Consider the following 23,991-nt stretch of genomic DNA (forward strand, 5'->3'; position numbering starts at 1 on the left):
ACAGTAGCTCTATGTACAGCCTCGTGAGGAAATACAGGCGAGAACAAAACAATTTCCTTACTGCTTTTCCAAGGAAGTATAGTCAAAACAAATGAAAAATAATTATATTTTTGGATTGTTATGTATGATAAAGCGCTATGTTTGTGTATCAGCTTTCCTGTGTGCTTGTGAGCGAACATGTGTGGGCATACTTTAGTGTGCTTGTGTGTCTGTGTGTGCGTGCTTGCGTTTTGTATTGAACGCTCTCTTAACTTGAGTCAGAAAAAAACAACAAGAGAAACCCTTTTCCTATCAGGTAAAGAGTCATGGCAGACTAACGGATCGCCCGGCAGCTGCTTGCGCATGGCTTGAATGAGTCCAAACACAGCTGGTTAAATATGCACTGTCCTCATGTACATAGAGAATATATATTTTGTATTACCAGCGCACAAGGCTATTGTGTAATAAGGAATTACATTTGTAACACAGGCAGAGCAATAGTTTGCAAATAAACAAAGGTACCAGACACAGATAATCATACTGCATGTATGAAGGGCTTTGTTTTGAATAATGGGAATTTGTCTTAATCAGACCTTTCAGCGTTGGAAGTGATTTTGTGAACCAGTTAGAGAAAGGGGATCTTGATGTTGAGTTACTCAAGCTAATTAACCTTGTGACATAAAGAGCCAAAACAATGCCGGGGTCGGAGGGGAAGTTTTAGAATTCTGCCATTTTCCATCAACAGGTGAGCAAGGTGCTTGTTAAATGTAATCAAGTGTCTCCTCCAAGCTCCACATTATGGTCTTGTTCTTTAAATGGTTCGATATTGGTACTTCTACAGTGAGAGGTTTGATCATAAAAAATATGGGCTTGCTTTTAGTTTAATTTTGCTTCTGGACTTTTGGACTTTGCAGATTCGTATTGGCTCTGATTTATCTACAACTTAACTGGTGTACGTCAGAGAACCCCCCCCCCACAACATGAGTTCTGTGGCGATTGTCTTTGAATAATGATGTATGTATATGAATACCATTGTACTCTGTTCATTTGTATGTAAAACGACATGTATGTATTTCTGATGTATTTTTATTGATGCAGTGAATATAGTCACCATGTCATGAACAATGCTCCTGTTTTTGCTTGTTTTTGTATATTTGGCACAGATCTCTATTTGATAGTTGTTGTTTTTTTTTCTGATGTTCGTTCTGTTTCTAGTAAATGAAATACTGCCTATCCACGAAGTTAAACTTTTCAACTCTAATCATTCTCTCTGTGTGTGGGACAGGTGAGTAGCAGTTCAGGATGAGTTGTTTATAGTCAGACTGTTAAAGTACAATGTCAACATTATTCATATTTCCACAGTTTTTCTTCTTCTTTTTGTGTAATGATGTCCTGTTTTGCCCTGGATGACGTGTATGTATGTACAGTATGTACTGTGTATATCCCTCTCTACCGCTTGTATGGAATAGTGTTTATTTTTTTATACCTGATGGATGGATAGATAGATAGATATATTATTACTGCTACTAATTTGGGGCTACACTTCATAGTTTAAGGGATTTATCCACAAAACCTTCTGCTTTATCAAAGCATCCTGTCTCATTGTTGCACTTTACATCACTGTGGACAGATTGGTTGCTACTCATCCACTCCTTGATCAGTAGCCAGTCATTGTGTTTGGACAGTGTTGTGAGTTTATCTAATTCTTCAATAGAGCAGCCAGGGAGTTCAACAGCTCTGGGTTGAATGAATCATGTCTGCGTGTGTTGGCGTGTGAGACTCGATCCTACAGACTGTTTTCAAAAGGCTCACTATTGCTAAGCTGTAGTTGCATCAAATGAAACAAAATAAACACTTTGGTATTCTTTGTGTATTGTCTGGTTTCCTCGGTTTCCAATTTAAGTGTCACATTGTTGGTGTGTTTCAGAGCAGTTTTCCTGTCATATGTATACTGTTAGAAGTTCAGTAAGTTCATGTGAACGGGGGCCATCCATTATTTTTGAAAAATAAGATGTAATTAGTTGGCAAAGTCATGAGCTGCTTACATGCAGTTTAAAGAACAATATGTGATACAAAGAAAAGGTTTGAATGTAACTGCAAATGTGATGAGAGTTGCGGCAGGTAAGCTGTTTAACAGGAGCTCTTAATTATATTTTATTTTCTCTCTATGGACTGTACATTTGGCCAGTGGTTCCCAACCTGGGGGTCGGGACCCCCAGAAATGGTTGCAAGATAAATCTGAGGGACAACTAGAAGATTAAGAAGATAGGACAGCAGAAAAACATATATCTAACATATAATCCAAATTATATTTCACTTTTCAGACTTTATTGTAATGGTTCAACTATTGACAACCAGTACACAAATGCAACCTGTGAAGAGGGGTTGTAGTTGCAACTTCTCCAGTTTGACTCCAGCTGGAGACTTTTGTTGTATTCCCTATCTCTTCCTCCCCCATTTCCTCTCAGCTCTCTACTGTCAAATTTCTATGATAAGGGCACAGCCTTTAATAACTAAAAATGTACTTGTAGGTCTATACAGAAGAAAGACATTAAGTGCAGTAATGTAGTCCATGGTTGGTCCAATAAGTCACTAAAGCACACAGCTGCCCATTTGGTTACAACAGGCCCGAAAGTAGCTGATAATAGCCTAGTATTATAGTAGCAGTGAAAATGTGTATACAGTATGACACAACTCTTGGAGACACGACGGACAGCAGGGGGCGGCTGTAACCAGCTGTACCCGACCCGGAACTCTCAATTAGTTAATGTGCTACTTCTTGGAAATTTGAAAGAAAAACTGGTCTATCTCACTCTGAGCAGCAGCAGCATGTCCAGAACGTATATTAGTTTTATTTCAAAGTAAAAGCGCTGTATCGCTCAAGAAATAAAATTATCCATTGTAAGTAACACACCGGCGAGTTTTGAAGGTAAAACATTACATTCATACGTATATGAATGGAATTAAATACGTAAATAGTGACGGTTTCTTTCTCATGGAATATTTCCGTAAAAACAATAATTGCACGTCAACGCTTAAACACACTGGATATGAAGGGTTTTATTTTGAAAATCATAACCGGAAACCCGTTGTCTAAATCTGGCCAGTTTGGCACAAATCCACGACTGAACGACTCCAACCAACCCGGAACTTTAAAGTCATCTAATCATTCCTGAAAACTTATTGCAAGGAGTTTCCTGCTGGTTTTCCGGGCGGTTCAGATGTGTCTCTAAGAAAGGTCCCTCCTGCGGACTGAGTCGGGTCCTTCTGAGGGGAAAGTTGCAAATGTTTCTCGCTCCGACTGCAGCGGCGGTTCCTGCAGGACAGTAGCCCTCGACTTGTCTTTTCAAAGCAGGTAGGACGCAGTGAGGAAAAGGCTTTGCAGCTGACTCTCACACTTCTTTCACAGCCCTGTCCTGTATCTTTTCACAAAGCTTTGGCAGTAGTCATGTCAGTTTAGAATAAGTACCAACAGTTCTGGTGCTTTTTTTTAACCTTTTATTAACCTCTAGTTAGCTTAAACATAGTTTGATGGTTAACTTATATAGATGCACAGGATTTTACTGAGCTAACTTTTAAGGTAACATGATTTGTGTTAAACTGAACTGTATTATTGTAATAAATAGGTTACATACCAGTGTAAAATGTGTATGTTGTGTGTATATTTTTTTCTTTTTTTAAATACAAAATCAGAATCCAATGAATTCCAGTAGAAGCCTAAAGTGAGGTATACAGGAAAGTATTCCTGTATTTGAGATATGACTTAAGTGTGTGTGTGTGTGTGTGTGTGTGTGTGTGTGTGTGTGTGTCTACGCGTGGTACCCTGTTGTGGAATTTCAGGCAGCTGAGAGCTTCCCCCTTCACGCACACACACACACGCGCGCGCACGCACACACACGCACTTCCACAGAGAGGAGGGGGTCTGTCAGTCCAGGGGGTCTGAGACTCACCAGTGAGTCTGCAGGCTAACAAAAGGTCTGGGTGTTCTGGTGGTTTTAAGCCCAATGAAGCAAAGTGCTCACAGGAGAACACAGGCACTGACAGCTGCTGAACATGGAGGACTCTGTGAAGTCTGGGTTCTTAACTCAGTCCCCTCCACTTTGTGTTGTGTGGTTTTGAAACATCTGTATGAGAGGGGATTCTGTCATGGAGGGGAAACAATTTGACAAACAAATGGACTTTCTCTGGACTGTAACTTCACATTACTGTAATGCCATGTTCATATAATAACAATTGGTTATCAATACGTTATTGTGTGTTTGCATCTTGCATGTGTTGCATGTAAAGTAAAACTGAAAAATAGTTTCCGATCAAACCTAATAAGGCTGCAACTAACGACTGTTTGAATTATTTACAAATCTGCCCACAATGTCTTCGATTCATCGTCTATAAAATTCCAGAAAATTCTGAAAAATGCCCTTCAGATTCCAAGGTCATGCCTTCAAAATACATTGCTTTGTCCAAACCCAGTACTAAAACCAAAGATCTGGGAGTTAATGTAACTGACGTTATTTAAATAGGTCACCTTAATTAAAATGTATTGCATCATTAGCATTATGATAATGGTTTATTATGTTAACTGCAGTCATTGCATCGAGAATAGTTTGGGCCACACTTTAACTTCACTTCTGTTTGAAAGCAGACAGATGCATACAGGAGGTGCAGTTTCGGCTTCCACTTACTTCATTCAGGGGACATCACAGACAGGCGCAGACAGGCACAGAAACAGACACACTCACCTCAGTGGTTAACCTCTACAGAAACAGAGACGAAAACCTCCCCTCTCTCCTCTGAGTTAAGAAAGGGAAACATCGAACGGCCTCAGCGTTTTTACAGATCAGCATATTTTCTGTTGACACTCAAATGCTGAGGTGTACAACAAAGTCAGGGGAGGTGTGACAGGATTTAGGCACGACTTTTAGAATAACTCCAAATTGTTTGTAGTTACAAGGGAACATCTAACTGGTGAAATGATTTTAGAACAAGGTTTTGAATGTTTTAACATCTTACTTGTCTTTTCTTTTGTACCATCCAGAAATGTGATACATTTGATGAGTCAGAATACAGGTCACAACACTAAGCAAGCTTGTTTTATTTTGCAGTCGAGGAAACAAGCTTTTTCTTGTTGTAATGAAGCGGGAATGTCAGTGCATCCTGAGCTCTATCCAGTGTTACATGAGGCCCGAAGCATGTACAGACAGGTTGTGATGAAGGTAGACTAATGTGACTAAAGTGCTTTGTTGTCGGCACGGGTTAAGTCTTCTGGACTTTACTGAATGTTTAACTCTCTGGGCTCACTGACTTTCTAATTGCCCTTCTGGACAAAAGGCAACTGAAATGTTCTTTTCAACAAGTGTAACATCGACTGTGTCAGCCCTTTTCCCTGTTGTATGATCTACCTCACTTTGGATACACTCACCTACAGTTTAGTCTGCAGTTCAGAAAACCCAAATACATAAATGATGTTTAGTAGGTATGTTGTCCATGTTCACCACCTCAGTTTGGAGTTTCAGCATGGTAACATTAGCTAATTTGTAGTATTCTGCTATAAACCAAAGTATTGGACAAATTAAAATGCCAACCTCATTCAGCTGATAGACTCATGGACTCAGTTTCACATTCATCATCAAACAGCTCAGACAGATACTCAGATTAAACCCCACAGGCGGTCTTTATTGTTGTAAAGACATGACATGCCATTACCCGGAGTTTGCCCTTGCATTTGCTGACTCATAAGCTGCCCTGGAACAACCCCACATTCCCCCACATCTATTTAAGATTAAGGCTGCAAACTCTTGATGTTGTTTGTTGAGGGTGACCTTCAGCACCGATGTAATGATTTCAGCACCCCAGGGTGTGATTGTGTATTCTTGTAAAAATCAGCAGGACTCCATCCTCAGTCGATCCTGCCGTAGAAAGACAGTCCTCCCCCTTTTTCATTCTTGCTTTGAAGGTGCTCTTTATCGGGGAAGACGCTGCCCCAGGGCGAGAGAGGTGGGAAGACGGTGAAGGCGTGTGGTTGTTTTGACAGGAGTACTGCTTTGAAACCTGCCATAAACTGTGAGAGCTTTCTTTTTTAGACTGGAGCGATGGTATGTGAACTATCCAAAGAGACCTAGCAGAGCGTGTGTGTGTGTGTGGGGGGGGGGTTATTAATCACACCGAACACAAGCAGGCACAAGCTCGACCTCTTTTCTTTCACCGTGAGCTCATGAATGTACAGAAGAATTTCAGAATCAGAATCAGAAATACTTTATTGATCCCCAGGGGGAAATTAGACAATACGAAAGTTATGATAAAGAAATAAAAAAAATAAGAAACAAACAGGAGCGACTGTAACAGGCTGCATGCACGTTCGGTGCATGGGCACTACTATTTAGATCCAACTGTATTGTTTCTATGTGCTGAGAGCGAGGGAGAGACGGGGAAGGACAAGGAAGATGGGGGGGGGGGGGGGGGGGGGTTGGAAACACAACAACAGCTTCTTCTGTATCCTCTGGGAATGCTGTCTGAAGGCTGAGAAGGAAGTGTGTATGATGTGTGTGGGAGTTGGAAAAGGGGAGAAGAAAGGAGTTAACAATCCATAGTGCGTGCACAGACAGTATTTAGCCCTCTCAGTTTTACTCAGTGCGCCATAAATACACAGTGAAAGAGGAACGTGGTGTTCTACAACTTCATATTGAAAATGATTGTTGCATTCACCACCACGAGTCATTTATGAGACAGGCCTGATCAGTTCACCTTACAGAGAGACTGCTCTTTCACCTTATCATGTTTTAAAATCATTGAATTATTTTTCAGTTTGACTCAACAGAACAGCCCACATGAAGTGTCTCTGAACAGAATGATTGTGCAGTTCTTCCTAGCCTAAGTCAAGACTAGGCCCGCAAGACTAGCTTTATGAAATGGTCAATATTCTGTTAATCACCAGTTTAGAGCTCAGATTTTTAGCGCAGCCACAAACTTTCTGTGTGAAACTGAATGTGAAGTTCAGTCTTGGGATTTGCAGTCCCATCAGACACTCGCTCAATTTCATTTAGGTCATAGTTTACCTAAAGTGCTCACATAGTTATCTTTGTTGAAACAGGGCAGAAAGGCTGTTTATTTAGTTTGTTTGTTTACTGATTTTATTCTTGGGAGTGTTCTTTTTTTTGTACATCCTTCTGGTACATGATGAGATCATTATAAAAGATTTCCCCCTCCTTTTTCTTTTTTTTTTTTTTTTTTTTTAACCAGGTTCCAGGTAGTAAAAGTCACGACATTTTGATTAAGGAAAAACTGTATGTAACATAATGAGACACTTTATTTTGACACTTTTCATCTCTTTCATTATCGACAGCTAGAGAGTGGTGGAGTCGAGAGGTGCCAACATGCCACAACAGAAGGACATAGTGAAGATAGCCATCCAGATGCCTGGGGCCTACCCCCAGCTCATACAACTGGACCAGGTAATGCACACACAATTCCAAATATCCTCCGTTTTCCTGTTACTCTGGTTGGAAATATTTTGAAATAATATCACCATAGTATCAAATATACATATATAGAGTCTGTGGTGTCTGTCCATTCTCAGACGTTCTCAGAGCTGCTGTATGTTCTAACAGTGAACCACCGTGGGAATTTCTTTTCCTTAGTTGAGTCTTTTTCAGGCAGCACTTCCTTTCAGGCTGCTTCATTTGCTGATCTTGGTAAACCCAAAGGCCGCAACAACGACCGTAACCCCAACCTATAAGTGATGTTCAAATGTTTGACATAAGTTGCTTTGAGTTGAATTGGTAGTGATACCAGGGCATGAATTTTGGCTCAGACGTTCTGCAATTCGACAGCTTCCTGAGGCCGACAACATGTTTTATGTATCCATATCTTAAAACTATCGTTGGTTTGCATTCTGTCATGGATTTACTTTTGTGTGTGGTTGTTAGTATATTTTTCTTAGCTGATCACGTGTGCTGCTGCTCAAGCTAACCGCAACTACTTTACTGGAGGAGCTCGATAGAGGTGGTTCACAATCTGGGAAGCACCTGAGAGGTTAAATTCAGGTCAAGAAGACATTTCGACCCTGTGAATCAATCAAAATGATGATTCAGGCTCTATGATTCTTTTTTTTCTCGCAGTAGCATTGACTGCAGGTCGGGTGATGTATTTCAATGAGAATACTAAATATATTATACATACTGATTGATTTGGCTGGTGACAGTGATTTTCTGCAGACAGATTGCACTTTAGTTCAGCAGCCTTTGACGTTTTTGGACATACACATGTTGAAATTCTCTTTTCAGTTCATCTCCCCGCTGATTTTTACTTACCCACCTGTGGAGTGTTCAATATTAAATAGATAAATAAGTACTTAAAATAAATATGAATAAATGGTGTAAAATATATAAATGAAACATTATTTTGTGAGATTACATAAGTCATTACTATAATATATCATTCTTGTTTTTTATTTTCATAATTTGACTGTGGCTTTGTCACCGACCTTTCGGCCAATCACAGGCCTGTCTAAATGAAGGTTGAGTATATTTTTGTATCAACTAGAACCAGAATTAGCCAGTTAGCCTCTGTTAGCTAGAGCAACAACAACAACAATAATTCTATATCATCTAGAGGCTGCTGCTGCATCATCTGCAACATCTGCCTTTATTTATTTTCCTTAACAAGACTTCAGATGCTACCTACCTAGCTGGCTAACTAGCTAGGTGGGGTTAAGAGCTTGGTTTATTATTCAGCATCAAGTTGCAGCTAACTTTAGCTGGTTAATTCAGAGTTTCCTCCGCAGCTTTTTGATTCTAAATATGTTCCTCAGAGACCGACACACAACTCCGTGATGATCGAAAAGACTTGGAGTCTTTCTCTGTGGTTGTTCTACTCAAAGGAGCTAGCTAACACTGCTAACACTTAGTAATAAGTAATAATCCAAGCCACCTATGTAACCAGTTTAAGCCAAGGCTTAATTAATGAGTTGAGTTTTAATAATATCTTCAGTTATTTTACAAATTGTTAGTTCATTTATGAATTTAACACAATCTATTCATATGATTATTTATTTCATTATGTTTTTTTATTTATACAATATTGATCACTTTGGTCTTTCCATAACCACCCACTGGTTTTGTTTCTTCAGCTTTTTCTAATTGTGCTTGTGGGGAAGTTTTCCATGTGTTTCCCAGAAACTTTAGGGAAGTTGTTCTTTGCGCAAGACACTATGCATGAGTTGTAGTTTAAACTGTATCCCAGACAGCAGGGGTGTGTGTCTCACAGTCACATATTGTACATTACTTGAGAAGGTTTGAGCTCAGAGAATGGATTTAACAGGTACTTACTAGACTGGCTGATTACAGCTGGAAAATGCAGCCCAACTGAAACTGAAATGAACACAGATCCCAGTTTCACTCACTTTTTCGAGCCCTGCTGCCTTAACCAATATTTTCATGACTTTGTGTGGTAATAAAATAAGAGCAGCGCAACAGTTCAGCGTGCAGAAGTGTTGATTGAATGTGAATGTCCCTTCTCTGCTCGAGATATTTTGATTTTAGATCACAACCAATCCTGTCAGCCCAGAGGAATCCCTCAAAAACTTCTCATTGGCCCAGCCGTCTCCACTGAACTCCATCTGATTGGTCGACCTTCTTGGCTGCCTCTAATAACAGAGCAGCCACTGGGTCTACCACAGAACCCGAAGACATTTTGATTGGTTGACCGCGGGGCTGACCACTAATGGCAGGATAGCTGAGAGTCAGACATGGAAGTAGTCTGGCTTTTATTTACGTACAAAGAGGGATCTGGGCACTGAGGGTAAGATTGTTCAGAAAGCGTTGGGGAGCTCTTGGATTTCCTCTTCTCAGCAAACAAGGTTTGCAGCCAGCGAGAATAGCTGTGGTGCCGTGATCCCATAACAGCATGTCATTACTGAAGCATGAGTTCAGCTCCCTGACAGAGAAAATACTTTGATAGTAGAGTCTGCTAAAGGCCTGATGTTATGACCCACATGTATGCAGCAGGTGTGTGTGTGTGTGTGTGTGTATTTCATGTTGTGTGTATCTGACTACATGCTGTTTTGTTGTGTCTCTGCGCAGAAAAAGCCTCTGTCTGCTGTAATAAAGGAGGTGTGTGATGGGTAAGTTGATGATAATGGATCACATTTGTTTTGCGGTTCCTATGCTGCCTCTGTGTGATGTTTGACATCATTATCATTCAACTGTATGTATGTTACCATGATAGTTAATACCTGTGTATGTGTGTGTGTAGCTGGAATCTCCCAGGTCCTGAGAACTACGCTCTGCAGTACGCTGATGGAGTGCAGACGTACATTACTGAATCGGTGAGTCACCTCTATGTACAAATCAATACACATATTTATCTGCAGTCCGGTAAATGCCTGAGCACATCTTGACAGACATTGAGCCACAGACCTGAGTCAGCCCTTCAGATGTTTCTGTGTTCAAGACGAGAATGTTGTAAATCTCTTTTTAAGGCTTAAAAGCACAGCGATGAGTCGGTGAATCACAACTTTGTCAGCACTTTGTGACCTTCGTCTTAAGATGAAGTCCAGGTCACACCACGTCATTAATGCTATTAAAAACGAGCATGAGACAGACAGACAGAGGAGAGAGAAAGAAGAAGAGAAAAGCAGCTGGAACTACACTCAGCTGCTTGGTGTTAAGTGACCTTTTGAAAAGGTTGCCACTGAAGACCCTCCCCCCTCTTTGGGCTGAAGGCAGGGCTGCAGAAGCCATTACAATGCCATCAGATAGATGCAGAGGAAGATGCTTATTTATTGTAATAAACCGCTGTGAGACTATTGTAAATGTGAAAGGCACAGCAGGCTTTTACTTTTAGCACTCGAACAGTTGGTACAAGGACGCTAACTTTCAGACTTTGATGTGAGTTTGTAGTTAAACGCAGATGTTTCAGTTTAAGAGCAGCTTCTTGATGCGTCTGAGGCATCACTTGGCTTGATTGCCTGCAGTGTAATTATGTGATTATTTCCTGCTTTCATCAGCAGTCTGATTTCAGAAATACCCCTGTAAATGTCCATGTAAAGAGACCCTACTCAGGTTAGGGATGCAGTGATCCAACTTTTCTCTCCCGATACCAAGTACGATTCAACATCCAGTACTGCCTTATTCCTAAATTTGCCAATACATATTGGATTCACATATACATAAAGTACAAATGAGCTACTTTGCTTTGTGAAACTTTGTGAAACAGTTTCTAAACTTGTCTGTGACTTGAATGCCTAATCTAACACATTGGGCAAAAGTACAAATGTGAACGTCAGCCTGGGCAGCAAACACAACACGTTTTGCAATTTCAGTGACTAGAAGTGCTGAACAACAAAGATGTGAATTATATTGAATCGTTTTTGAATGCATCCACTGGTCCCATACATTGCACTTGCTCATATACATACACTCATACATTGTCTCTTATCCAACAGTTTTTTTTGTTTTACCCTAAATTTAAAAGCCTAGCCAGGGACGGGGGGGCTAGAACCCCTATATATATGACATCTGTTGCATTTCTTTTTCCTTGTAGCAATGTTCATCTGTATTGTCCCTGTTAAATAAAGCCTTGAAATGAGACTGGAGTGGGTTAAATGCTTTCTTATTAGTAGGAATGCAGTATCAGCAGGTTGAGTTGAGTTGTCCTTTAGATTCTAACATGGAGTCAGCCATTAAATATTTGTGTCATCAAACCCTGCCGTCTCTCTCTTTTACTGACAAGTAAGATAAGTAGAGTGTCAGTACTAATGAGTCATAGCTTTTTCTGCAGTTTATAGTTGACTTTACACAAGTGTGAGTGACTGTGCTGTGTGTGTTTCTCTCTTCTCTCTGGTCTTTGTACTGTGTTTATATGTGTATGTGTGTGTGTGTGTGGCTGAGTCATTTGTATCCATGTGTGTTTTACTTCCTCTACCTTATGCTCTAAGTGTCACTGTATACGTCAGTGTGTTTTAGTTTGTCAACAGTTTTTAAATACTTTTCCCTCTGCATATGTGTGTGTGTGTGTGTCTGTTTGTTTGTGTGTGGTAGAATCGTCTGGACATTAAGAACGGCTGCATTCTGCGTCTGACCAAGGCACCGGTGAGTCTGCATCAACCAGGCTCTCAGCCACGCTCCTCTTTCACCTCCCTCCTCTCACATTCCTCCAGCCCTCTGTCTCTCACTCTGCCACTGGCTCTTTCATTCAAACCTACAGAATCAGCTGCATGCAGAGACAATAGAATAAGTCTGCACTGATCTGTTACTGCAAGAGCAACAATATAATATGAACAACTAAAAAAAAAAAAAATGCATGCATGGTGTTTTTGTGTGTTTTGTTGATGCTGGTGAACGCAGGGCCGCTGTGCAGAAGACTTGTTCAAGGGCATCCACAGCTCGGACGCGGGCGTGCGCTGCGATTCGCTGAAGGAGCTGGCGAGCGTTTCCACAGACGTGACCTTCGCTCAGGAGTTCATCAGCCGAGACGGACACCTCTTATTGGTCAAGATAGTTGAGGACTCTAATGAGTTAGTACTCCATGTGTCTGTGCTTGCATATTTCCCTTGGCCGAGGGGGGGGGTGCTGTTCCTCAGATAGACATCACCGATGCTAGAGGGGCGAAGTGGTTCCTGCACATGTAGCAGCTTATCCTGCTGAGATGAACCTGCTGAATATATTTAAGGCCACAAATATTAGTATAATTAATATTAGTATATTCTGCACAAAAAAGTGTTTCCTCCCATTTGTTCCTGAGTTACCTGATCATAGGTAACACTGACAAACTTCACTGCAGCATGTAGGAGCAGCACAGTGAGCTGACTCCTGAGTGCTTTGTCACATGATGGAAATGTTTTAGAGCGCATTAGTTCAAATATTTACATTTCAAACCAGTGACTGAATTACTGAAAGGGTTCCACACAAGTCAATCAAATTTGTCTGTGTATGTGTGTGATTGCATAATACGTCCGTGTGTGTGTGTGTGTGTGTGTGTGTGTAAATGTACAAAATATTTCTGTCTATGTGTGTCTGCGTCATTCAGGAGTAATGTGATCATGACCCACACACTGACGGGCTTCATGGAACTGATGGATCATGGGATAGTTTCATGGGAGAACCTCTCCTCCGTCTTCATCAAGAAGGTGCTGTATCTGCCGCTCTCTCTGTCCGTCTGTCTGTCGTTTTGTCACAGATTAGTTCTTTTCACCGACTGTAGCTGCTCTCTCTCTCCAACTATTCCCACCTTCTTCCTCCTTTTTCTCCTCTTCTTCCTTCTTCCTCTCCTTTCAGATTGCCAGTTTTGTCAACGCCAAGCTGACCGATGCATCGATACAGCAGGTGTCTTTGGACATCCTGGAGAGCATGGTGCTGAGCAGCCACAGCCTCTTTCTGCAGGTCAAACAGGAGGTCACCATGGAGAGACTCATTGCTCACCTCCAGGTGTAAGTAACAGATAGTCGATAAATAGCCAGATAGACTCTTGCTTGATAAATGAATATGCTTTTCTTAAAATGCTTCTATGTGTAGCACCTTCTGTAACCTCTGCATGGCATTTTACTTTGACGTATATCTGCTGTGTTGCTTTACTGCACAAGGAGGGCGCTGTTCTTCAAGAGCAAAACGCTTTAAGAGATGGAAGAAATAAAAGACTGATGGAAAGAAGAACTTACAAAACATTCAGTAAAGTGAAACAGAAAACAGACTTTGACACCTTTTGTGACACCTAGGGTGGGGTGGCAATAAGTGGCAGTATTGTCTCTGTAACAGGAAGTTTTTAAATATGTAAAAACTTCTCTGCCATTTATCACGCCAATATTTCACAGTTAGATAGAACGTATTGATGTGAAAATTGAAACCTCTAAAGCAAAAACATTACTTTCCTTCCTAAACACACTTTTTCTTGCAGCCGTGGAACATTGAACCTGCCTGTCTGTCTCACACTTGCCTTTCTCCTCTCTGACTTATTTCAGGACGAACCAGCAGATCCAGACCAAAGCCATGGCCCTCCTTATGGCACTACTACAAACAGCCGGGGACTCAGACAGACAGGTGCTGCTGCTGTCTGTTTCTCACTTTCTAAACGCGCTTTCCATCAACTTCCTCTTCTCGTAGCTATTCAAGCTTCTAAGCATGCCTATAGCTAGGTATTTAGTTTTGTTTCAGGTCTTTTCCTGGATGTCTGTTATTTCCAGACAGTGGGGCCTGCAGCTGTAAACCGGTATGCAATGTGCATACTTTAGCTTAGCTGATGTTTTTCATTTTCAGCCATCTTAACTCTTTGCTATGGTGCATTCATGCACTGATGGGAAGCTTTTGTGAGAGTGGCCTGCATGTGACTTTGGGTGAAAGGCCATTATTGTACATGTGAGTCAGAATCCTGCAGGCGCCTCTTCTTAAAGAAATGACCCATCTGTCTCATTCTGTCTGGTCATCTCGGCTCTTCTGCAGACAGTCGAGGCTTTCTCTGCCTCTGTTCTGTTCCTGCTCCTCTCTAATTGTACGGAAACAGTTCCTTCATTCATCCCTCCGGCCCCTTTCTCTCTGACTCTCTTTGTTACCCACGCACACACTTCCTCATTTTTACAGTAGGTCAACAAATCCACCCTTCTTATCAGCATATTAGCCCTGAACTAAGCAAGGTTGGGTTAGCGATGCATGTACCAGCAAGTGATAATTTCGTCACAGAGGTCAAAGTCCCACACACTAATCAGTGTCTGACACTATATCGCCACCCCATGTTTGAAACATGTCATTGCACCCCAGTGACACATTTCACTTACACTTTGTTGTCTTGTCCCTTGTCTTCTCTTTTCCAGGACATGTTCGCGTTCCTGAATAAGAAGAGTCTCCGTCAGTACATTTATAAAGTAAATGATCTCCTTATTATTTACATTTAAATTTCACACCGTTTTCTGAATCTCAGTGATAATGTGATGGAAGATGACCTCATTGTTGTGCAGAGGAATGTAAATAAACCAACACTCAGGCGTATTAAAGGGAATTGTGCATTTGTTACAGAACATCATCCACAGTTCTGGTTCAGTCCAGGACGAGATGGCCCACTACCTCTATGTCCTACAGTCAGTTACCTTGAATCACCTGGAGCCTCGCATGAGGACGCCTCTGGACTGTTACAGCCAGGTGAGCTCCAACACGACGAGTCAAACTCGGAACGTCTGCTGTTGAACATCCTTCTGACTTGCTGTTACACCCACACACACGATTCTTTAATAATATAGGTATTAGATTTTTTTTAACCCTGCACACACACACTTAAAGATGTATCCCCACTCCCTGATTGCCCTTAAATTGTTAAGGGCTAAAATGCAATAATTATCCAGTGATCACACATCTTGATCTGCACCAAAACCTGATCAGCTGTTCCTTTACCCAGAGCCAGTTTGTTTATTTTTCAGGGCAAATCTCTCTATCTTTCATCTTTGTCTATAATATATTATATGATGTATTAACATTCTTAGTGGAAATAATCAGATACACCAGTTGAAGAATATGTGCATGTCAATGACTAAAGTATTAAAATACCAATGCTTGTTTTATTATTACCCTAATCAGCTGTCTGTTTGGTTCAACAAAATAATAAAATATTTCAAACACTCAAAGATGTCCTCTCAACATCCATCTCTATAGTAAACATCCACTTTTTTTTATCTGCCTCTTTCCCCTCCGTCTCTCCAGGAGCAGAGAGACATCCTTCATGGTTTGCGGCAGGCAGCGTTTGAGACAGAAAGCGAGAACAGTCTGAGCCACGAGAGGCGACGCTCGCTCTGCGCCAAAGAGTTCAAGAAGTTGGGCTTCTCTGTAAGTGACTGCTGTCAGAAGTCATAGGAGTTTTCATCTTCATGTTAGTGTGGTTAATATTGTCTTTGATCATTTCCTTTCAGAATAATAGTAACCCTGGTCAGGACTTGGTGCGAACGCCTCCTGGTCTTCTAGCTTTGGACACCATGTTTTATTTTGCCACGCGCTACCCTGACGCCTACAGCAGGGTGAGCGTGATTTATCTGCTGCTAATTTGAAGAGTTCCCCGTGTACAATTACACTCTTGGCTCAATGAAACATTTCTCAAAACATTTTCTGACTTTGGCAATGTAACAGAAGCTTCACTTTATGACCAAACTAAAGTTTAATGTTTACAAATGTTAACAAATGTTTACAATACGATGTTGGATTGCTTCCCTCTCCCAGTTTGTCCTGGAGAACAGCAGCAGGGAAGACAAACATGAGTGTCCATTTGCCAGAAGCAGCATCCAGCTCACACTCATCCTGTGTGAAATCCTTCGTATCGGAGAGCCCCGTAAGTCGACCTCCAACCTATTAGTGCCGTAACTTTGTCTGTAACCTCTGGTCAAACCATCTCTAAAACGAATAATCTTGCATTGTTTTGCTTTTGTCCTCCATCTGCTCCATCCCTTCCTCTGTTAACAGCCTCAGAGACAAGATCTGACTACCACCCCATCTTCTTCAGTCAGGATCGGCTGATGGAGGAGCTTTTCTGCGTCTGTATTCAGCTGCTCAACAAGACCTGGAAGGAGATGAGAGCCACACAGGAGGACTTTGACAAGGTAGCATAACATAGCATAGCATGGCATGGCTGTCTTCGTAGGCCTTCGTAGCAAGAACTATTGTGCCACGCAGGAGGATTTTGATGAGACAGGCTAGCTTCAAACTCATCCAGCGTTCTTTCTTTAAAGGAATAGTTCGACCTTTTGGGAAATATGTTCATTCAGTTTCTTGCTGAGAGTTTGATGAAAAGATTGATACCACTCTCATGTCTGTACAGTAAATATGCAGCTTGAGCCTACAGCTGGTCAGCTTAGCTTAGAGTCTGTGACCTTTGGACGGAGCCAGGCTAGCCGTTCTCTCCTGTTTCCAGTCTTTGTGCTAATCTAAGCTGTGTTTTCTAAACATACTTTAGCTCAACGTATTCCACTGACATACAATCGAATAAAAATGGCGTTTGCCCAAAGATGCTGAAGAAAGCTCATATCTGAGTCCGAAGGACCGAGTTGAACTCCTTGGATACACAATTCAACCATGGTCAACAAGCCAGATGTGATTTTTTTTCTTGTGCCAGGATGACATTTGAATCAAGGTCTTCCCACACAGATTAGAAAAAATGATCACTTTGCTAAGGGATATTTTTATGCTCTACATCTCCATAGTTGCTACACCGACAAACAACTGTTGAATGGCTGGTCTAACGTGGCTCAATGGCATGCTGTCTGTCGCTGCGTGTCTAAAAAAAGATGACACAGGGTGTTTCAGATCCAAGCTTACCATGGCCAGAACAGGCCTGTTTACTGCAAGTCTTGCAACCAAATCCTGTGACATAGCAGCACTGTGCTTCCCATAGAGTGCTCAGACTCATTTGTGGTTCTCTGACATTATTTTAGACAGGCCCAAAGACACTTCCATGAATGATGAAGTAATGTTGAAACCGATCATCGCCCAGTATCCGCCCACTGTTTCACTTCTTACATGCATGTGGTTTGTCTGTCAGGGACAAAGCACATCTTTCTTCTGTGATTCAATTCTTGATTAGTTGATTATCATCTTGCACAGTAGCATCATGGATCGTGACTGAAACTCGGCAGCTCGGAGTGACATTTCTCTCATGCGTCTCTGCAGGCGTTAAATCATTTCACAAGATAAATCAAGCCCACCCAGAGTTATGTTAATGAACTATGAATGTCTTCAAAGAAAGTTAGATCTAACAGGGAAAGCCCCCTCCAGACACACAGAGTTTAGCTTAATGAGATCCTTTTAAAAGAGGTTTTTATGGTGGATTTGTGTAAGTTTATACTTTAGTGACTCTGTATAGGTTCATTCTTATGCTAACCATCCCGACCTTCCCCCACAGACAGAGATGACCCTGCGTTAGGAACACACAGCGACCTTACAACCACAATGTAGTAGTAGCACTAGTAATAGGTCGAGCCAGGCCTTCAGCAGCGGGGTCTTGTCTGGGAGAAATATTGAGAGTCCAGCCATCCGGAAAATAAAAGTGGTAGAGCTTTTGTCCTGAGCCGCATTTCAACATCACACACACAACCGTCCGTCATCGACAAAGTGCTCTCCTGATGGTCATAAAACTCGGCGACCTTTCAACCTTTCCGGAGCGGGCCAGTGTCCTGAGCGCCAGGCCAGCAGACCGGCCTTTTGTTTTTGCCTGCGGCCCCCTGCCCTGGGTGCTTTGGGGCAAGGACAAAGGGGCATTAGGTGGACAAAGAGAAGCGTGGTGGGCGGCAGAAACAGAGGGAGAAGGAAACGAGGAAAACAAAGCGCCCAAGGCAGGAGCAGTAATTACACAACAACAGAGGGAACGTAAAACTTTTAGAAACAATACAAGAGGGAGAGAATGAGAGGGCTGGACTTGAGGAGAAACCTAAGAGAAAGAGAGGCGGTGGTGGGGGTGGGGGGTATATGTGATATCACACATTTAGGTTGTGTTACTTGGGGAATGAATTTTGTGTGTGCGACTGCTCCACAAACACGCACACACTCCAATCCAATCACGTGAATGTATTTGTGCTCCGTGCACCCCCTTCGATAACGGTCATCCTCCACAAGCACACACACACATTTAGCACATGCTGCAGGGTATTAGGGAACAGAGACAGCTGCCAGTCAACGCTCTGATTGGCCAGTTCAGCTAAATGACAGAGGGGCTGGGCAGGAAGGGGGGGGGGGGTAGGTGTGTGTGTGTGTGTGCAAGTGTGTGAGAGTATCAGGGTGTCTGTTTACAAAACACCCACAGCCCTGCACCTCTCCTGTCATGTAGGTGATCTCTGTGTCTCTCTCCCTCACTTTCTCCGCTTGTCATCCCACTTACCATACCACCTGTCTCTGATTGTTGGCGAAGGGTGGAATTTGAAATCGGGATTGAAATATTTGTCACAATAGTCCGCCCTGAAGGAAAAAAAGATGGAGGTAAGGTTGTTTTTCGTATTGTTTCTTGGTTGAAATATGTGTTCGGTAGTTTGTTGTTCGTTAGCTACTGATTAGTTAATTGGGAAGTCGATATCAGATGTTCCAGGTGTAGATAAAAAGTGGATTTTTCATCCATATTCCCAGGCTAAATTATTATAAAACGTGACACTCAACAGAAAGGATTTATAGCATGAGAGTTAAGATGACATAACGGTGAGAAGTGTCTGTCCGAGGCCTGTGTCAGGTGAAAGTTGCTGGACAGTGAGGTTATTTTGGCTCAGGGGGGCTTGAGCAGGGAGTCACAGTGTGAAACCCTAATCGCTTGTTTTGTGTCCCTGCATGTTCACACAATCTAGAATGACAGTCTGGATTTCACCGTCTGCACTTCCGCCGCCGCCGCCAGACAGAGAGACTCTGTCATTCTCTGTGGCCGCAAACACTTCGGCCACATTGGGAAAAACCCTTGTTGGGTGGTCACAAGCGTTGTCAGGTTGTCATGGGACTGAGATTTCTGCTTTTGCTTATGCTTTAATATTTGAGTTGCTTGTTAGCAGATACTTTGCTGTAGCAAGCAGTTATTATAACCGTGCGGAGAGAGGTCCGGACAGAGCTGGGTCAAATTACACTTTAGTCACTGATTGTTCACAATCGGTCAAACGGGGTGTGAACAGGAATGATCTAGGTCAGCAGAGTGTGTGTCAGAGCAGCGAGCGGCAGGACATATAGTGCTGGAGTCGGCACTATAGATTTTGATATAGATTTTCCACTATTTACAACTGAGGAACGTATACTGAAGGGCGCTACAGATTTTCTTGTTTCTTGTTTCGGGGTAGCCGGGGTCACCCCCTGTCTCTCTGTGTGAGCTTCAGTTTAACAGCTCATGCAGAACACACACACAAAATCACACGGGTATTCAAACGCTGAGTCAGTGCTACGGCAGTAAAATCTGGAGGGACTTGTTTACACTTTTATTTTTTAAGTGAAATATATATTGGGGTTAACGCCCAGTTATAAGGATGAACCCCATTTCAGGATGCACCCATTTGTCCATCATTGATTGTACTAATTCAGCATGGTTGGTTGGAGGGTGTTGGGTGGATGTTGCAGATAACTGGCTTGATAAAGTTCGATGAGCGTACTGATCAATGACTGGTCCCTGTTTGGGTCAGAGAGAAGGGGAGGAAGGTACAGGCTCATGTGATCGGACAACATGAACCAGGAGGGCTCTTTAACTTTAAACTGGTAATAGAAGTAGGCGGGAAAATATATGAATGGATCGGAGGCGAGGGGTGCGGCTTAGAAGGAGTAATGAATGAAAGAATGGAGGGGAGGAAGTAGAGTACTCTGCCTGATTGAACGGCTGACAAGCTGCGCTTATCATCTATCAATCCATGGGCCGTATTCTGGCCTAGTAGAGTAAACAGAAGAAACTTCTTCATGTGGATTTTAAAGGTCGAAGGTTATAGTTACTTTTATATTATATACTAAAAGGTATACCAGGTATTTCTGTAATTTTGTTGGTGGGAGCTGAATTCTTCTTTTCTTGGTCACAACTTGCTGTACGCTTGTTTTTATTGTGAACAATTCAAAGTAAACTGACTCCTGATTGGCTGCCGGTAACATGGCTCCACACAAAGTGGAAGTTCATCTGAACTTCTGCAAACTTGAGCGTGGAAGTTCATTCCTGGCTGTGGGAACAGGGTGATGAAATGAAATTGGCTCTAAAAAGCTCTCTTTTTGAAGGCCACTTCCACCTGAAGGCTTCTCTGAAACAAAAGGAAGTGTTAGTGTGGGAGAGCTGCATGGGACACAGATCAAACATGAACATAAGTCAACGAAACTAAAACTGAGCATTGCTTCCCGACACCCGTCCTTATCTCTCCCAGCAAACGCAGGAGGCAGCGCACAGCGTACAGTATGTGACCCCTCTCTGTCTCCATCCCCAGGTGATGCAGGTGGTGAGGGAGCAGATCACCAGGACGTTGTCCAGTAAGCCGACCTCCCTGGAGCTCTTCAAGAACAAAGTCAATGCTCTGAACTACAGCGAGATCCTCAAACTGCGGCAGACGGAACGGCTGCACCAAGAAGAGACCCTTGCTCCGCCCGTACTGTGAGTGGCAGCATGTTTACAGATTATATACCGGTGGATTCAGCGGCATGGCAGAAGATGTCCCTCTCTGCAGCTGAGGTCATATAGTCTACTGAAGCTATTTGTGGCTCCACGGCCCTTCTGAAAAATGACAGTTAACAGGTAGAGATTCTTGTCATTTAAGTAGTTTTTTAAAATATAGAAAAAGTAAAGCAGCGTGGTGTTTTTGCACAACCTGGCCAGCTGCTCCAGATAGTTTCCACCCCCATGGAACCAGCTGTCCCTACCTTTGTTTGTTATGCTACTGTTTGTCACTAAACACTGAGTGTAACAGTGTGTTGCTGTCACATTAAGGGGTCATCCATGCAGGTTGGGTTTATTGTCGGTAACGGTGCTGTCTGCACTGTGGATCCCCATTTGGTTTCCCATCATACTGTTGTATGAATACTAATTATTGTGCCGGCGACTGTGATGTTTTATTTTGCCTTTCATGTCTTGTGGTCAGTTCTCCTTTGTCTTTACTTCGGTCTGGTTGCGAGTTTGCAAGCAACTGGAGTTCCTTTGCAACAAGGGGGATGCTAAGACCATGTGAGGAAGCATTCTGAAGCCGTTGGTTGAATGTGCGTGTGTTTTTTCTTTTTTCTTTCCAGTGAGCTCAAAGAGCGCCTGAAGCCGGAGCTGCTTGAGTTGATCCGCCAGCAGAGACTCAACAGGCTGTGTCAGGGAACCATGTTCAAGAAAATTAGCAGCAGACGCAGACAGGGTGAGGAAGCACACCCACATACACACATTTAAAAAAGCCAGTAGACTACGTCTTGTTCGGCTAACCTCTGATTGTTTTTCTCAGATAAACTGTGGTACTGCCGCTTGTCGCCCAATCACAAAATGCTTCACTACGGTGATGTGGAGGAAGACACGGACAATCCAGCGATTGAAACACTGCAAGAGAAGAGTGAGTTGAAGTTGGAAGAGTGAGATTTACAACTTTTCTGTATTTAGATGAATAAAAGAAATTGTGAAAATTAGTTGGACCCTTGATCTGTTTATTTGAATGAAATGAACTTGATCATTACTCTTTTTCTCTCTATTGTGCTCCTCCTTCAGTTCCAGTAGCAGATATCAAAGGCTTGCTGACGGGGAAAGACTGTCCCCACATGAAGGAGAACAAAGGCAAACAGAACAAGGTCAGCAGCGCTCCTCGTCTTTTCAGATTCTGCTTATGTTCTCCTCCTGTAGGTGGACGTATCAAATAACACGTCTGTTTGTGTGCGTGCTGCAGGAGGTGCTGGACCTGGCATTTAGCATCACATATGATGTAGAAGAGTACAGCCTGAACTTCATCGCCCCCTCTAGAACTGACGTGAGTCTTGCTCCGAATTTACCCCAAATTCCCAGAACATTTTCCTCCTCACCCCACTCTGTAATGCACAGTAAGAATATACACAGCATACTGACGCTGGCTTCCTCTGTCTTGTCAGTTCTGCCTGTGGACGGACGGACTGAGCGTGCTCCTGGGCCGGGAGATGAGTAGCGAATCCATGCGCAGTGAGCTGGAGATCCTCCTCTCGATGGAGATTAAGCTCCGCCTCCTGGACCTTGAGAACGTTCCCATCCCGGACAGCGCGCCGGTCGTCCCCAAACCACCGAGCAACTACAACTTCTGCTACGACTTCAGCCAAACTGAGCAGTAGAGAGTGTGCACTCACTGGAGTGCAACTAGGATGTGTGAATGTGTAATATATATATATATATATATATATATATATATATATAATGTGTGTGTGTGTGGTGAGATCTGACCTGTGCATCTATGCACTTATTCCTATAACAAAGATTTATAACCTTGATATTAGATTCTTCTTCTGTGGCCTGGCGTTCTACATCAAAGTGAAACAACAAGCAGGAGAGTGTCTTTAAACTACAACAGTGGTCGTGGGTGTGGACTGCTATGAAATGGCTATAGACTGCACTAACGCTGCATATGGTCGCTCCTCATGTGGGAGAGAAATGTCTTCAGTTCGTCTCTCCACTCAAGATTCCTCCTCAGTGGACCGTAAACTTTCAATACAGCTCCAAAAACAACAGAGACTTCTTATACAACGCAGCCACTCAAGTAATAGTACTTTAATTTTGTTGTGTATTCATTTTATATTTCTGAATATAGCTGAAACTATGTATGGTACATGGAATGTCCCTGTGTGCGAGGAGGCTTATTACTGGTTGAGGCTCCAGGTGATTTGATCAAAATGCTGGTCTTGCTCATTTCTGTTAAATTCTTGCGTTTTCTTTTCTGTTGCTTAATGGGCATTAACTTAAACAGTGCTTTCTCAAGATGTGGTACACATTAGACACATATGAAAGCCAAATACAGTATGTTTTCAGTGTTGGACAATATTTTTAAATATACCTTTCGGTACTCGCATTTGTACGGATCCCAGCAGAGAAGCTCTGAAAGCTTTTATTTTTCATAGTGATGCAGATCTGCATAGGTACCAAACTGACTCTTTTTCCTTTTTGTTTTTAACAACAGGCAATTGTGCCTTTGCCATAATCAACAGTTTGATAATGAGGAAAATTTTTTTATATCCAACCAGCAATCACCCCAGTATATCTACGTGATACAGTATGCAATCACTGATCTTGGATCAAATCCTGAATTTATTCTAAAACTGATCAGTTTTGTACAAGGTACTTGTTATACCATGATGGAGGCACACGCTCACAGTGTGCTACACTCACCAAGCACTCAGTGGTGACATCCGAAGCAGCTACTCAAGAACTGACAAAGGTCTACAGTGTATCGCAGTGTGTTTGAGTGTTTTCTGCCTTTTGTTTTTTCTGGCATCGTGTTATTTCACTTCAGCACAGTCACGACTGTCCTCTGCAGTGCACTCGTGACGCACAACGCTCTGTGAACACATTCACTTTGAATCATGCGCTTTGGGTGACTTCACACAAATAAATAGTTTGATTTATACTGAGAAAAAACAT

General features: G+C 42.4%; 1 protein-coding gene across 2 annotated transcripts; it reads left to right on the forward strand.

Moving 5' to 3' along the window:
- The first annotated feature begins 3,112 nt into the window (after positions 1-3,112).
- On the forward strand, positions 3,113-23,988 carry elmo3 (engulfment and cell motility 3). 2 transcript variants are annotated; one of them, XM_070907146.1, is made up of 21 exons: positions 3,113-3,334; positions 7,319-7,427; positions 10,056-10,096; positions 10,228-10,300; positions 12,015-12,065; positions 12,321-12,490; positions 13,003-13,102; positions 13,251-13,402; positions 13,931-14,009; positions 14,777-14,827; positions 14,979-15,101; positions 15,657-15,779; positions 15,863-15,967; positions 16,167-16,275; positions 16,407-16,543; positions 20,858-21,021; positions 21,651-21,763; positions 21,848-21,952; positions 22,105-22,184; positions 22,280-22,360; positions 22,479-23,988. In XM_070907146.1, exons 2-21 carry the CDS (start codon positions 7,350-7,352, stop codon positions 22,689-22,691), a joined length of 2,148 nt encoding a protein of 715 aa, XP_070763247.1. In that variant the 5' UTR covers positions 3,113-3,334; positions 7,319-7,349; the 3' UTR covers positions 22,692-23,988. The 2 variants fall into 2 exon arrangements, with proteins under 2 accessions (XP_070763247.1, XP_070763248.1); XM_070907147.1 differs by lacking the exons at positions 3,113-3,334; positions 7,319-7,427; positions 10,056-10,096; ... (10 more) ...; positions 16,167-16,275; positions 16,407-16,543 and adding an exon at positions 18,801-18,911.
- Positions 23,989-23,991: the final 3 nt, after the last annotated feature.

The sequence above is a fragment of the Enoplosus armatus genome, chromosome 6 (genome assembly GCF_043641665.1).
Source record: "Enoplosus armatus isolate fEnoArm2 chromosome 6, fEnoArm2.hap1, whole genome shotgun sequence".
In the NCBI taxonomy this organism is placed as follows: domain Eukaryota; kingdom Metazoa; phylum Chordata; class Actinopteri; order Centrarchiformes; family Enoplosidae; genus Enoplosus; species Enoplosus armatus.